Source organism: Haliotis cracherodii, unplaced genomic scaffold (genome assembly GCF_022045235.1).
Source record: "Haliotis cracherodii isolate W230 unplaced genomic scaffold, xgHalCrac1.p SCAF_20, whole genome shotgun sequence".
Lineage (NCBI taxonomy): Eukaryota > Metazoa > Mollusca > Gastropoda > Lepetellida > Haliotidae > Haliotis > Haliotis cracherodii.
Window position 1 is genome coordinate 15,700,430 of NW_027266276.1, and position 17,392 is coordinate 15,717,821.

Sequence of the window (17,392 nt, forward strand, 5' to 3'; positions counted from 1 at the left end):
TTGGGTATAACATGCGTTGTGTGTTTTCGCAGAGGATATCGTACTATGACGACCGTGTGGTTTTGAAGTAGGGCAACCTATCCAACCACGACTTGGAACCAACCCAGAAGGGGTCAATTAGCTCTACAAGCAAACTCACCCAAACACTCTAATGACGTAGGCCTCTTTTGCTTGGCATCTCATTTTACGCTTTGTCGAAGCTGTGTTGATGGGCTGTCGTTAATTGTTGAGTCAGGACTAGCTGACTGAAGTGGTGACGCCCTTGGACATCAGTTACGGAGACATCTCGTAAGTTGTGACTTCCAGAAACATCCTTCCATGATAGTGCCGAGGGAGCAATTACTATGCAGAGCCATTGTGGAGTCTCATGAGAATTTGATGACTGAGGTGGAGTCAATCCCGCAAAGTTGTAGGCACAGAGGATTGTACATTGTAACCAAAAGGAGGCTGCTGTACAGGAAAACTCTGAGGTAACCATCTGGGAGATGTGGATTAACAAGCTCTTCCGGGATCGTCGAAATGCCTGCAGGTAGATGTGTAAGGCTCTGACTGGACATACCAAGATGACCTCACGATCCTCGGGATGTAGAATAGAGGCCAAAGACGGGAGTGAGTGAGTGAGTGAGCATGGTTTTACGCCGCTTTTTGCAATATTCCAGCAATATCACGGCGGGAACACCAGAAGTGGGCTTCACACATTGTACCCATGTCAGGATTTGAAACCAGGTCTTTGGCTCGACGAGTGAACGCTTCAACCACTAGGCTACCCGACTGCCCCGAAAGACGGGATTGTGAATAGCCTGTCGGGTTGACCAGGGAGTTGGTTCTTTGCGATGAAGTCCCATCACAGACCCAAATGGACCTTTCCATGGCTGTGCCTCTGAAATCAAATCCTATTAACATCCCAGGCATGTATCTTGCTGACCATCTCATCAGTAGCAAAAGCTAGAAGGAAGACTGTTTTGAGAGTGATCTGCTCGAAGTCCTTTTCTTCGAGAGGCTCATATAATGCTGACGTCAAGTGTCGAAGGATCAGATTTAAATCCCATATGGGTGGATGAAATCTGGACAACTGGTTTCTCGAGTTTTTAGGTGCGGAGAAGAGCTTGAAGTTTTGGGACTAAAGCGATCTTCACGCCTGTTGTGGTAGCAATGAAGATATTCCGCAACTTGCTGTGGAGAAGCCAGTTGCAGGAGAGGTATAGGCCGCGGCAGTATCCCTCGAAGGCTTTCCATTTATGGTCGTACAAGGTTTTGGTCAAAGTACGATGAGCCTCATTAGTTTTCTTTGCTACTCGCCTCGAGTACCCTCTTGCGACTAAGCACTTCTGGAGATGAGCCAAACGCATAGATGTAGGATGTCCAGGGATGGATGGAGTAGGCTGGGGTGAGATTAAAGGAGAGGATCTCTTCGCAATCAGGCATAGCTGAGTTGTGGCAACCACCTTCTGAATGACCTGTGGTAGAAGCGCTGTTGGTGGAAAGGCGTAAGCATTGAGATTCTCCCACGATATGGCCAAAGCGCCGTACTCCCAAGCCTCTTGATCCGGAATCGGAGAGACGTATCTGGGGCGTTGTGTGTTTAACCTGGTGGTGAATAGGTCAATCTCTGGGCAGTGGTAAGTCCCCTAGAAGAACTTTCGGATGTAGACACCATACTGTCAAGGATGGTTGATACTGGCAGGACAGGGAGCCAGGTGTGATCACAAATGGTTGATCACAAATGATGACACGCCCAACTATTCCATATGCAAAAACTAACCAGCGATATACCAAAGTGCAGCAATTGTGATCATTTTTATTTCAAATAAATATAGTAAAAACAGCAACTAAAATAAAAAAGACAGTTGTTCCTAGGACAAAAATGGTTACTTAAGGTGTGAACAGCTGTTTCCTATAATTCCAGCTTTTTCATGAGATAATTACGTGATAATCATAATCCCGCATACTTAAAAATGCCTAGAATGTAACAGGATATACAAGAGAAATTGTAAGTCATGTTTAGAAATATTTATGACAAACTTCACATTTCATTCAATATGCCACTTGAGAGAGATTGTATTCTGATATGTAAATTGTGAAGGCATCCAAAATCACTGTACTCAGCCAGGCAAATCTCAACAGCATTCTTCCAATCAATAAAATGTCTGAATGAACTCAACCCTTAAACAGCCTTGAAAGAATGGGCTACCAGTTGCAAGTGTACCTGTCATGCTATCAATGTTTTTATACTTTATTCAACGGAACGCTTCGGGCAACTAGAACTTCAATCCGGGCAAGGAATCCATCCTATTCACTTGTCCTTGGGCAAGTAAACCCCTGGGCCTGGTTTCAGCAAGAGGGAAACCTCAAAGTGTTTAGACCAATGAGCGTTCAGATTACATCTCCAAAACCACAATAACTTTATTGCCACAGGCTCACAGCCTACAAAAATCAGTTTTGACCTACCTTCTGATTATCTGCTTTAAGGGTGCAGTCTGGACTTGCCAGTATGTCTCCCCATCTGAGGGTTTTTCTAATTCTCTGGAACACAATAGATACACCTTTAGTTATTGCCATATCAATATCATCATTTGTTTATCACTGTTTCCTTTGCTTGGAATTTGATTATATCCTCTACAGTGTCATCTTTTTATCATTATCAAAATAGAAATACCTTTATGAATAGTAAATGCTCTGTAACTCTTAAACAACTGGAGAAGAATAGGTTTTGAATTAAATGGAGCATCACAGAGTCTAAAACACTTACATTAACAGATCCTTGTAGTGCTTTATAATTTGGATTTGGTACTCGTCGAGCCTGCAAAGATGAAATGATATTTAACAATATCTACAAATTGAAAATGCATCAGGAAACTACACGACCCGTAAAGATCTGGGGTAGAATAGGTCTTCAGCAACCCATGCTTGCTGTAAAAAGGCGACTATGCTTGTCGTAAGAGGCGACTAACTGGATCGGGTGGTCACTCGCTGACTTGGTTGAAGCATGTCATCGATCCCAATCGCATGGATTGATGCTCATAATGTCAATCACTGGATTGTCTCGTCCGGACACGATTATGTACAGACCGCCATCATATAGCTGGAATATTGCCGTGTGCAGCGTAAAACAACAAACAAACCAAACAAAGGAAACGACACAGGTTTCCAGTAATCAAAATAAAGCATGAAAGTCAAAGATTCCCCCTTAATTTTGAACACTGGGTTTCAGTATGATACAGAGGTTATTTTACATCAGCAATAGAATCAGCATCAGTATTTCACTTATAGCATGACATGTCAGACAAGAATAGAAGAAATACCATAGTAATGCAGGTCGTAGACATGTAAACATGAAAAGGCACTTTTGACACATATTGCACTCTACGACGCCAAGGGGGACCTGTCTACTGACCGTGCTGGCTGGGACTGCTGAGATGGGACTGTTAATGTCTGCCTTGGGGGTGGAGGGAGTGAGGAAGGTTCTCCGGACATACTCAGGATACACAGAGTTTCGCACAGGCTTGACTCTAGCTCCCTTCACATAGGGGGATTCCCCAATGCAGATTCTGTCAGTCTCCATCACCTTCTCAACATCATTGGGAATGGTCATCAATCCTGAAACATGCAAGCGATTATCTTGCAGGAGGACAAACACCCTCAATTACATGGGGTATGAAACTGCCAGAAGATGTTTCTATGTTAATGATTATTTTTAAAGATGTTTTCTGTTCTGTCTCATGCTATATAGTCTGGTTCAAAATTATTGAGAATTTTAATGTCATATTCAAGGAAGCATACATAAAATATCAATATTGACAAGTGTTAAAATTGAGGTATGGTCAAAGGGAAGCAACTCTTCTTCAATTTTAGAAGTTGCGAATTAGAGTTATCTCCCTTGATTATGGAGCAGACGACTTTTCCTGATATACGTCAGAAATGAGTGCAGAGGAGAAAAGAAGGTTGATTCTACAGCTCCAAGATGAAGGCATCACTGATGCTGCTACATTAGCAAAGAGCACAGATACTCCTCTTTCTACAGTGTATAGAGTTAAGAAGAATATTGAGAATGGTTCAGGAATTGAGCACAGAAAAAGAGCGGGGAGACCTCGAAAACTGGTGTTTGGTGATTGTGTGAGACTGGGTATTTTGGCTTCTAAAAACAGAAGGGCGAGTATCTCAAATATCCAACATGAAATGGTAAATAGAGGGACAGTAAATGTATCCAAATCTACAGTAAGAATCTACAGTTTGATTGAACTTGGATGGGAAAAAAAGAAAGGAATTGCCTCTCCGCTCTTGAAACAAGAACACATGGATAGACATGTAGAGTGGTGTTTGGCCAATGAAAACTTTGACTGGAACAGTGTTATTTTCACAGATGAGAGCTCTGTATGGGTGTATCCTAACAATGTTAAAATGTGGACAAAATGTCATTCCGTTCCATTGTACCAGAGACCAAAGTACAGTCCGAAGTTTCATGTTTGGGGAGGGATATCTTCACTTGGAACGACGCCCATGTGTGTCTTTGAGGGTAATTTAACCAGTGAAAGGTATACAGACATTTTGGAAGCTCACCTGATCCCAAATGCAGATGTTTTGTTATGGAAATACTCGGATTTTGCAACAGGATAATGACCCCAAACACACCACAAGACATGCCCGGCAGTGGTTTGTGCACAACAATGTGACCGTTTTGGCCTAGCTACAGCCCGGACTTAAATCCTAAAGAAAATGTGTGGGGACTCAAAGTTGATGACATGAAGCGTGAGGTGGTGCGATATTGTGACTCTCTCACCCACAAGACTCTAACCTCTCTCATAGGAAGTTTGCCCAATCGAATAAAACTGTGTTTGGAAGCAAATGGTGGTCTGATAAAATACTGATGTTACTGTGATCTGATTAAAGAAGGTTTGTGCTCACTTAAAATACGTTTTATTTTGGGGGGGGGGGGGGTTTCAAATTTACAATTTTAAAGATTTTTCAATTCTCAATAATTATGACTCATACAATATCATAAAAACAAATGACAAGGGCATATTGTAAAAGGTGCTTCACATAAGCAACTGAATATCATTAAATGCTGCTTGAGTGAATTAGGTTTGTTAATACTGGATTTTTCTCTTGAGGTGGTCATCATGTCACAAATGATGCAGTAAAGAACAAACTGGCTACAGACAAAAAATGAGTTTGTCTGTAGCCAGTTTGTACTTCATTTATATTATCCAGAAAAAGGGGGCACACATTGTACCCTTGTGGTGAATCAAACCCGGATCTTTAGCTTGAAAAGCTAATGCCTTTACAAAAGCCTACCCCACCAACACTACGTTATACATCTAGCCACAGTCACAAGGTATGCATAAAACTAAACAATGTTTTCTAAGTGTTTCATTCAGGCACCAGGAACATTTTATAATCATGCAGTTACGATTCTGGATTCATGCCCTTATGAAAAGCACTCTAATACATGGAATTTCTTATCCCTGCATGGTACCGGTAAATATACAAAATCTACATCCCTGGTTACCAACTGGTCACTGAGAATGTGAGTAAATAGATTTGCAGACTGGGTGTGATTTCGCTTGTCAAAAATAGTTTCCAAAGTGAATTTGACAACAGATCTTGGTTTTGAGAATGGCATCAATATTTCACTGAAAGCTGCACTGACACTGATAAAGGGAACCATAGCAACATAAACATCATAACATTATGACTATAATGATTTAGTGTATTTTACTCACGTTTCTTGATACAGTTGTCAAACAGGGAGACCCTGTTTTCAGCCTGATAGTAGATGGATAATCTCGGACACTGAAGAGCACAAGAAAATGACAGAATTACCAATAATGAGACCACAGCAAGAAGAGCAACACTAGTGGATCCAACTGTCCAGCAATTAAAGGCATCATGTCCAAAATACAGACTCTCATAACACGAATGGAAGAATATAACATGCTGACACAGTGAATAAAGGCACTCTGTACTTCTTACTTTGAAGCATGTTTTGTCAGTGCAAATTTGAATTGTAAAAATTAGTTTGTTTGATGTTTAAAACCACAGTTAGTAATATTCCAGTTATATCAAGGCAGCCTGTTAATAATCAAATCTGGACCATATATATGAGTGGGTAAAATTGTGAATCTGTCAGGGTATGGTGACACTCAGTCAACCAAGTCACCCAGCCTGACCAACCATTGCCTCCTTGTTTGACAAGCTTAGAGGCTTGACCAAAACAATCTGGATGTTCCCTGTGGATGCCAGTTTCTCGAGAGCGCCAGAGGTGGAAACGCACACGCGTGTAGGCTGTTCCACTCAATGGTGAGTGCGTGTGATCTCAAGCCAGAGCTTCTGGTATTGGTTATACAAACATCTGAAGCTGGTGCTTGTAATGTGTGGCGAAGGTCTGGGAAATCGTCTTGTATCGTCCGGGTCTAACTGCCACTCTGTGGGGGGCGGACTGACTGGATGGAGCAAGATAGGGAGTCGGTGAGAATGTTGGAAACACCCAGAATATGATGAGCCCTCACCTCTAACGGGATTTCGTCTATGAGACGATAGAATGTGAACGTGAGGTCCAGGAGGCATTGTCCATCGCTAGCATGAGGCGAGTTTTCCTGCAATATCGTCTGCCACAACAAATGGCCAATATGGCTGCTTGAAACTCTAAACCCTAAAATGGGTTAGGCCAGGTGGAGGGCACCTGGAATGGCTGTAGATAAGCAGGGTGATAACCTAACATCCAAGGCGGATAACCCTGAAGCTGTGCCTGTGTATATGGTTTCTGGTGAGGCGCGTGGAGAAATGTCTTTTGTTCCATGCAATGGTTAGCTCCAGATCGACTGACACGATCGGATGCGAGGGAGGGCTTGCCAATGGGCAATCAGCAGCAGACGACAGGAGGCAAGGTGTTCACGTTAAAACAAAGGAGGTATTAAAAACGCGAGAAACGGACACCAAAACATAGCTTTTACTTGCCATGAGTTTTGTTAACAATGGCGGGGAAAGAATGTGAGCGTAAGGTAAGAGGTGATATTATTTATTAAGATGAATGTACATAAGGAGAGTCAAATAGATCAAAACATAAATGTGGAGAGGAAGCAAACATGTCCCTTCACTATTGGCGATGAAGGAAAAAGTGATGAGTAGTAGCATGCTAGGAGCGAGGTGGTCGGAGGGTGTGTTCCGGTGATTGTTGTTTTCACAATGTTCTACACTGTTATATAATTGAAGCAAGAAGGAAATTGCACACTGTTGTGGAGGGATTAAAGTTAAAAAATATTATTTTTCATAATTTCAATACCCCATCAAAAACAATTAACGATCGATTAATTGTTCTTTCAATATGTAACACAACACCATGCTTTCTGCAAGTTGACCTTTAAATCAGAAAGTCTTAAGGCTAAAAAAAATAATAGTCTTGGTTCTCATCATAAAGTTCGCCACACAATTCGTTTTTATTTCCATTTAAAAAAAATTAAATTAAAAATCCTTAAATTTTCCAAGTCCATTGGTAGTCAAATACTGTATTCCAGTATTTTACTCATCAAGGAATACATTTTGTAGGGAGGTTCTTTCTCAGGTTGATTGTACACAACTGTTTATTTGGTTACAAATACACTTACTGCATTAGCCATTCAAAAGTCTTATACAACCCGAGGTAACTTGAGACATACCGGTACAGAGTCAAGGGGAATGAAGCCTGGGGCTATGAAACATACACGCCTCCATGATCAAAGGGAGGTAACTAACCATGTTCCTGGGCATGATCAAATGCTTCATTAATGGATTTTAATAGAAAAGTGGATAAAACTTATGGTACCCAATCTCCAATATACGTAAGTGATATATCCACCAACGTACAAGATAGATTTGGTGTATGGTGTGTGGAGACATTGGGAAATCTTGTTAATCCATTCATATGCATCACAACAAAGATGGGGAGGTATTTTGCTAAATTGAGACAGCCACAGAACAAATAGTGTTGATTCATCATGCACGTTTTCTATGTTTTCTATCAAAAATGATAAATGGGGTTCATATTGCGTTAACAATTATTGCACTTTTATAGCGATATGCATCCACTAGTCTCTGGACTGACAAACAGCGGTCTAACCCATCATTGATATGCCTTTTGGATTAAATCAAAGTACCTGCTTATTTGGAGTGAACACAGATGGACGATTATCTATTCCAGAATTGGTCAAGATGCTACTGAGAGCTGACTTGTCAGTCTTGAAAGGCAGATCTGAAAAAAGATAATTGATCATTGTTGTATCTGTTCATGCCATGTACATATTAAAGACATAAATGACGAGGGGGAGTTGTTTATCATACTACATAACACTGCAGGGAGAATAAATCATAAAGAGCTCAGCACAGAGGGGTGAATTCTAACTGTAGTGTTTTATTGTACCATGAACAACGACCATGAGTCATTCATTTCTTATTATGTGAGATATCATCATAATTTACAGCTTGAAAAATATTTATCCGCAGGGGATGACTCCCTGAATACAATGAGATCTTGGCAATGTCAGACGAGTCTATTTGATTTTCAAGGCCGTAATCACAGATTGCATATCTCACACACTTTGGGATGCGATCGTTCACCCATTGAGTTTATCTGCATTTTCCAGCTGCGACATCGAATTGCAGGGCGTATGTTCAGTTATCTAGAAATTATGATATGATAAAACAATATGTTTTGTGTGAAATAAACCCTTCGTTCTTTAACATATAGCTATCTTATATCATGTGTATATGCTACCATATTAATTCCCTGAAATAAGTAATCAGACATAAAGAAATTGCAAGTGGTGGATATATATTCCCTTGTGATAATTATGCACAAAATTGGTTTTGATATGTGTGGTGAGACACATTCATTCTTTCTCCTGAATTGAAAGAATTCTAAAAAAATGCATTTGGTATTATTTGTCATGTTTACTGAACATTTTGGGAGGTATGGTGCTTTCTGTATATAGTAATGCACCATGTATGACAATAAAATCTTATCTGGACATAACTAAATCTTACCAAATAATTAATTAGTAGCTTTTAGCCTTGAATAACAGCCAAACTCAGTGCTGATCCAAACAAGGGGCTGTCATTAGACATTAATTTCTTACAACATTCATGATTAATAAAGGTAAGTCATACTTATCGTGCAATTGATGAAAGTATCAATTTGGATTGATGAATAAGATCAGCACTTGAATGTCATTACTTCATAACAATAAACCATCTCACCATGCCTCAAGAGATCCCCTATTTCACGAAAGATACAGTTTTGATGAGTGTACTTTTAGTGTTGCAGCCAAATCAATACAACCATGAAGATACAGAACAACAATTTGATTCACCTGCTTGCTTCTGTTGCTCAGCAAGAGACAAGATGGCATTGGGTTTACTCCTTTTGGCAGGAGGTCGGTGTCTGTCCAAGGGGTGATCAAGTCGAGACTCTCTTAGAAACCCTCTCTCCGTATTTGTTGTCAATCTTGAAGTGATACAAAATACAGGATTAGACATGGCCACTGTATCAGAGGACTAGTGCATATGGAGAGACTGGCAGTTTTCTCTCAAAAGGTAGTCATTTTACATAACCACTTATCCAAACTGAGTTGTCAACTGGTTGAATATTACAAACGGTGTCTACTACTGCATACATCTACACAAACACATACACAAACACATACACATACACATACACAAACACATACATACAGACACATACACAAACACATACACAAACACACACATACAGACACATACACAAACACAAACACATACACAAACACAAACACATACACAAACACACACAAACACACACATGCAGACACATACACAAACACATACATACAGACACATACACAAACACATACACATACACAAACACAAACACATACACATACACATACACAAACACATACATACAGACACATACACAAACACAAACACAAACACATACACAAACACAAACACAAACACATACACATACACATACACAAACACATACACAAACACAAACACATACACAAACACATACACATACACAAACACATACACAAACACATACATACAGACACATACACATACACAAACACATACACAAACACATACATACAAACACATACACATACACAAACACATACACAAACACATACACAAACACATACATACAGACACATACACAAACACATACACAAACACATACACAAACACATACACATACACAAACACATACACAAACACAAACACATACACATACACAAACACATACACAAACACATACACAAACACATACATACAGACACATACACATACACAAACACATACACAAACACAAACACATACACATACACAAACACATACACATACACAAACACATACATACATACACAAACACAAACACAAACACAAACACATACACAAACACATACACATACACAAACACAAACACATACACAAACACAAACACATACACAAACACATACACATACACATACACATACACAAACACATACACAAACACATACACAAACACATACATACAGACACATACACAAACACAAACACAAACACAAACACATACACAAACACAAACACATACACATACACATACACAAACACATACACAAACACATACACATACACAAACACATACACATACACAAACACATACACAAACACATACACAAACACATACATACAGACACATACACAAACACATACACATACACAAACACATACACAAACACAAACACATACACATACACATACACAAACACATACACATACACAAACACATACACAAACACATACACAAACACAAACACAAACACATACACATACACAAACACATACACAAACACAAACACATACATATACTACATATACTACATACACATACATACAGACACATACACAAACACAAACACATACACAAACACAAACACATACATATACTACATACATATACTACATACACATACATACAGACACATACACAAACACAAACACAAACACATACTACATACACATACATACAGACACATACACAAACACAAACACAAACACATACACAAACACATACACAAACACAAACACATACACATACACATACACAAACACATACACATACACAAACACATACACAAACACAAACACATACATATACTACATACACATACATACAGACACATACACAAACACAAACACATACACATACACAAACACAAACACATACACATACACAAACACATACACATACATACAGACACATACACAAACACATACACAAACACAAACACAAACACATACACATACACATACACAAACACATACACATACACATACACAAACACATACACATACACAAACACATACATATACTACATACACATACATACAGACACATACATACAGACACATACACAAACACATACACAAACACATACACATACACATACACATACACAAACACAAACACATACACATACACATACACAAACACATACATATACACATACACATACATACAGACACAAACACAAACACAAACACATACACATACACATACACAAACACATACACATACACATACACAAACACATACATACAGACACAAACACAAACACAAACACATACACATACACAAACACAAACACAATCACATACACATACACATACACACACACAAACACAAACACGTACACGTACACGTACACGTACACATACACATACACAAACATATACACATACACAAACACATACATACAGACACAAACACAAACACAAACACATACACATACACAAACACATACACATACACACACATACAGACACATACACAAACACATACAAACACATACAAACACATACAAACACATACACAAACACATACACATACACAAACACATACATACAGACACATACACAAACACATACACAAACACAAACACAAACAAACACATACACAAACACAAACACCGTATATCGCTGTGTATAAGGCGACCCCACGTATAAGACGACCCCCCTGTACACGCCTTAAAAATCAACCCAAAATCCTATACTCCGTGTATAAGGCGACCTGGAATGAAACACATCACAAGTCTGACTGATATACCGGTAGAAGATTTAACGCGCTCTTGCCGACTGTAGCGTATTTCACAAATTAGTTAGTTAGTTACTTTGGAGATTGAATGTGCGCTTTCCGACTGATGCGTATTTCGCACACATCACAAGTGCGCACACAAACCTTATATATGCAATAAAAATATGTTTATCTTGCGTTGTTTTTTTTTCTACAATGATAGGTCGCGTGTGTAACTCCGGCACACGTCGCCATTTTGTGTTTACACGGTACGACACCAAATTGGTGCCCGTAAAATAAAATTCATTTATGAAGTAATAACATATAAGAGACAATGGTGAGTAATTTAATCGCCAATTAACTATGTTGTAACTAACTAGGCTTATGTTTGCTTCACATTCAGCGTTTTTATTCCACAATCACTTGTACACACCGTCTCCAACACTTGTTAATACAACTGTAAAAACAGCGGGAATTGATTTCAGCTTCACCGGTTTTCACATGTTAGGTCACATGTGCAATATGCAAATGATTACCGGTACTTCCGGCTCTCTACTCACGGATGTTGATTGTTTTACCGTGTCAGCTGGTTTGACAATCTGCATCGAGGAGAGGGTCATTTCAACTTTATTTGCAGAAATTATTAAACTTTATTCAAGGAAAAGAGATACAAATCATGTTTATGTATGGAAATAGTTATTTGAACAGTTATTTAGGACGAAATGCGAAGTTTTATTGTCAAATGCTGGGCTGGCTATCGGACGCCGGTTGACATCGCCAGTGGAAAAAAATGTGAGATCTTCGACTCCGTGTATAAGACGACCCCCCTTCTTAGCCCCCTCATTTTAGGTACGAAAAACTCGCCTTATACACAGCGATATACGGTACACAAACACATACACAAACACAAACACATACACATACACAAACACATACACAAACACAAACACAAACACATACACATACACATACACATACACAAACACAAACACAAACACATACACATATACATACACATACACATACACAAACACATACACAAACACATATACAAACACATAAACAAATACAAACACAAAACACAAACACAAACACAAACACATACACATACACATACACAAATACAAACACATACACATACACATAACATAAACAAACACAAACACAAACACAAACACATACACATACACAAACACATAACATAAACAAACACAAACACAAACACAAACACATACACATACACAAACACATACATACAGACACATACACAAACACATACACAAACACAAACACAAACACATAACATAAACAAACACAAACACAAACACAAACACAAACACAAACACAAACACATACACATACACAAATGCATACACAAACAACCATTCGATGTTGCTTGTTATTACGTCCTCGTGGCAGGCAGCATGGACGTAGCTTTGATGTAGCAGGACGTAATTGTTCATCTTGTGATATTGGAAGGCAATTAGTGAATCAGTTAGATGTAATTAATTGATTGGTATAAATACTCATACCGGGTCATTCTGACTTTGGTCAGTTTCAATCCAAGGGCAGATAATTCAGCCCCACAGTTCCCCTTGTCCTTACATAATTCATTTCTATATCAGAGTGCATTTTTGAAAACAGACACAAATGGCTATCTTAGTAACTGTAAAGTTATTCAGATAAAGAAGCCATCTATATATATAGCAGTAAATTACCATTATAGTTACAGGCAATAATTATTTTGCCCTGACACTGGTCCTTACAAATAAACTTTAAAGCTCAGAGGGATCTACTTATTTTGAAGCATTGTGTTCTCTATATAAGGCATTGTTATACCCACATGAATAAAAACAAATTATTCATTGAAAAGAAGTGTTTTGACTCTTAGTTACATCCAGACGTCAAGGTTTATCAGAAGTTAGGGTCCGGGCCACTACAATATGCATTAAGGAGTAATGCAGGATAAGTTAAAAAATAGGTTGTTTTCCTCCTAAGCAACTGAGGTTTCCAAACTGCCATTGAATATGTTTTACCACAAAATGTCTGTGGTACATACTTGGATGTAGCAATTGTTGCCCGGCCTGACTGCTGAGAAGGAGACAGCTCTCTGTTTAGTTCCAGGTCCTTTGCTGACTTGGCATCTGGTGTGAAACACTGTCGGTCTCCTGCTTGAACATCAAGGCCTTTCACCGCAGTCACCTCCTCAACTTTAACCTGGGCCTTTGATCCTGGCCTTGTCAAGTTGAATTCTTGAGACTGCATTTACAAACATTTGAGAATGACATGTCAGTGATCAAAATCAATTCATAAAATGTCACTACAAGGCCTGATTTACTGATTGGTTTTGCACCGGAAATAAGGCAGGGCACGGGCAATTCGCTTATGATCCTCAGCTATCAATAATGGGCACAACATTACAATTTCAGCTAAGGTATTTCAAAACTTCATGCCATGACACAAATATTGTGTTTTGAGTGAGTGAATATGGTTTTACGCCGCTTTTAGCAATATTCCAGCAATATCGAGGCGGGGGACACCAGAAATGGGCTTCACACATTGTACCCATGTCGGGAATCGAACCCGGGTATTCAGCGTGACGAGTGAACGCTCCTATTGTGTTTTGAAGCCATGACACTATAATAAAATATGAGGACATGTACACTGGGATGAAAATGAATTCCAAAATTCAACTAAAGATTGGGTTGTACAGATGGTACATGAGTTCTCTAACAGGTATCATGCATCTTGAATCTTATATCGAGATATGTCCCTAATCATGACACATCCTAACAGCTTAGACCTACCACAGTACATGGCTTCTTCTGACAAGCTTTCCCAATCTGCAACTTGTGAGTCCACTGAGAATGCAACTTATTGAAGTTGGGAGCCGGTTTGGCACGAGTCTTCATCTTCCTCAAAGTAACATCTTCAACTGGTAAAGGAAGTTTGCTGAAGAAATGAATTGAACATATTAAGAAAATACATCTGTCCTCAATAATGACATATTTAACTAATAACAGTACTGATCAATCATTGGTTTTAACTGGGGCCGGTAAGACCAAATTTATGAGCCAGGTACCCAACCCATTACCTGACCCTACCCAGGTAAGCATTGTAGGTGCAAGACTTGGGTACAAATTGTCAGATTGGGAATTGTTTGACTGGAGCCATGGTAAAAAGTATTTAGACACACATATATAACAATCTGGTCATGCATACACTGGAGTTGACTGAAATTTATCTTTTATAAACATATGAAAGTCAGAAGGAATGTGTGCATAGTCGGAAAGAAATGCAAACATTAGTGACTTGTAGTGTAACCAAAGATATTTTTTGTCATTCAACTCTATATCATGTGCACGGATCCGGGTAGACCTGTGGGTATCCAGGTCCTATTCAGTACCCACCATACTCAAGTTCCAGAGTTACAGTCACAGCCCTAGTTATAATGAGCCATCAAACATCAAAACCTAAATTCTCTGGGATACGAATAAATGTAGTGTAAGAAGTTCAGTTTGTTTGTCATTTTTAGCCGTATCAGCAATATTCCAGCTATATGACGACAGTCTGTAATCCAGTGATTGACACCATGAGCATCAATCCACGCAATTGAGATACGATGAAATGCATCAAACAAGTCAGTGACCCTCACCATCCGACCCTGTTAGTGGCCTCTTACGACAAGCATAGTCACCTTTTACGGCAAGCATGGATTGCTGAAGACTACAGCTGATATCACAATACAGACTGACGATACTACTGGTATCACGATACACATCAAATAGTACGAAATTATGAAACCACTGACATACAGTTCTGAAACCTCTTTCTTCATCGATTATTTATTGTTATCTGAAAAACTTTTACAAAGAAAACTACAAGAACAAAACAGTTTTAAATGAAGGGATGGTTATTAAATGTAACAGTCGGCGCGTCCTCAGGTTCCACATTCTTCCATGCTTACATGTGGCAATATGCTACTTCAGCCATTACGGGAAGTAACTTTATTGGTTCCTGTTCTAGTTATAGTCAATCTCACAAACAAAAGTATCAATAATAAAGTAGGTATCGGTGAATCGTTACAGCCCCACTGAAGACCTGTTGTACCCCGAACCTTCATGAGTCATTAGAAGTTAAGGGGGTATTTGGCTCTGCTGCTACAGTAATGGTTGTAGCTGAACCTGTGGGTACTGTAAATATGTAACATTTAGTTTTAGTATTAGGGTTATGACGAGAACCCTTTGAATGGCTTGCTTATGTTTGAACATTGAACATGCCTTATTTCACCAAGATAGACTTGTAAATAAGATTCCACATAAAAGACCAAAAGAAGGACATAATCGATATCTTATAATTTATCAATTATTACTTTGTATGAGTTAGCTTTGTTTCATGTCATTACTTCACGGATATGTATAGGTATACATGTGTGTTCCTCTATCACCCATGAAAACATTGGGCTGATATGATGGTTGGGTTCCTGCGAGTGTGAAACAAATGAGTACACCATGTGCAACATGCTCTACACATGAGTTCCATGTCAGGCAGTGATAGGGTTTCCACAAAATTCAGGGACGGAGTAGGCCTCATTTGACATCCGTGAGTTGCACATGACATGATGTCATTGGCGGACTAAAAATAGACACATCACCATGACACCGTACAGCAACCATGTATTGTGGGTGATGGAGTAGCAGTGCATACAAACCCATGAAGCACTGCTAATTATTTCATGTGTGTGTCTCCACATGTGCATGATTATCTCTATGACCATGATGACTATGACACCTACGAAGGTGGAGGTAAAAGAAAACCTCAGGACATTCCAAAACATAAAAACAACCACTAGGCCTACCTTTTCTTTCGACTGATGGGTTGGCAATTTTCCTTGTCAGATTTCTGAGCTGTTTTCATTGCTCTAGCACTTTTATTTTTTGTTGATGACATTTTGACCCAAACCTGAAAAGAGGAGCAAACGTCATCTTTCACATCATATAATATTCATTACAAAATACACTTCACTCATGTCAACAAAAGATCTAAAACAGGAATAAATCTGATGGTAGCCAACAAAGCAGCTGATAATACAGTGATCGATCGCAACTAGTAGGGTCTTACACTTTTTGTACTTTCTAGATAGGCCTAGTCTTACCAGCTGGTTACTTCCCTTTGAAATAGCCGCATAGTGTCCAAACGACACTGCCAAATCATTTTGCATCTATATTTGTGCAGCAATTAGTGATCAGTGGAACGTTACATCTTTAAAATCTTTAAAATAATCATCACTCCGTTGTTATGATATTGAACATATACAAAATT

General features: G+C 39.0%; 1 protein-coding gene across 1 annotated transcript in view; it reads right to left on the reverse strand.

The window, feature by feature from the left end:
• Positions 1–17,020, reverse strand: part of LOC139470356 (uncharacterized) — a 101,319-nt gene extending 84,299 nt beyond the window's left edge. The window contains exons 1-9 of the mRNA XM_071252750.1: positions 16,929–17,020; positions 14,878–15,022; positions 14,130–14,329; positions 9,342–9,475; positions 8,130–8,224; positions 5,721–5,790; positions 3,395–3,597; positions 2,750–2,800; positions 2,449–2,523 (exon numbers count right to left, since the gene is read on the reverse strand). Of these exons, the coding sequence (XP_071108851.1) occupies positions 2,449–2,523; positions 2,750–2,800; positions 3,395–3,597; positions 5,721–5,790; positions 8,130–8,224; positions 9,342–9,475; positions 14,130–14,329; positions 14,878–15,022; positions 16,929–17,020 (1,065 nt within the window). The remainder of the gene's footprint in view (positions 1–2,448; positions 2,524–2,749; positions 2,801–3,394; positions 3,598–5,720; positions 5,791–8,129; positions 8,225–9,341; positions 9,476–14,129; positions 14,330–14,877; positions 15,023–16,928) is intronic.
• Positions 17,021–17,392: the final 372 nt, after the last annotated feature.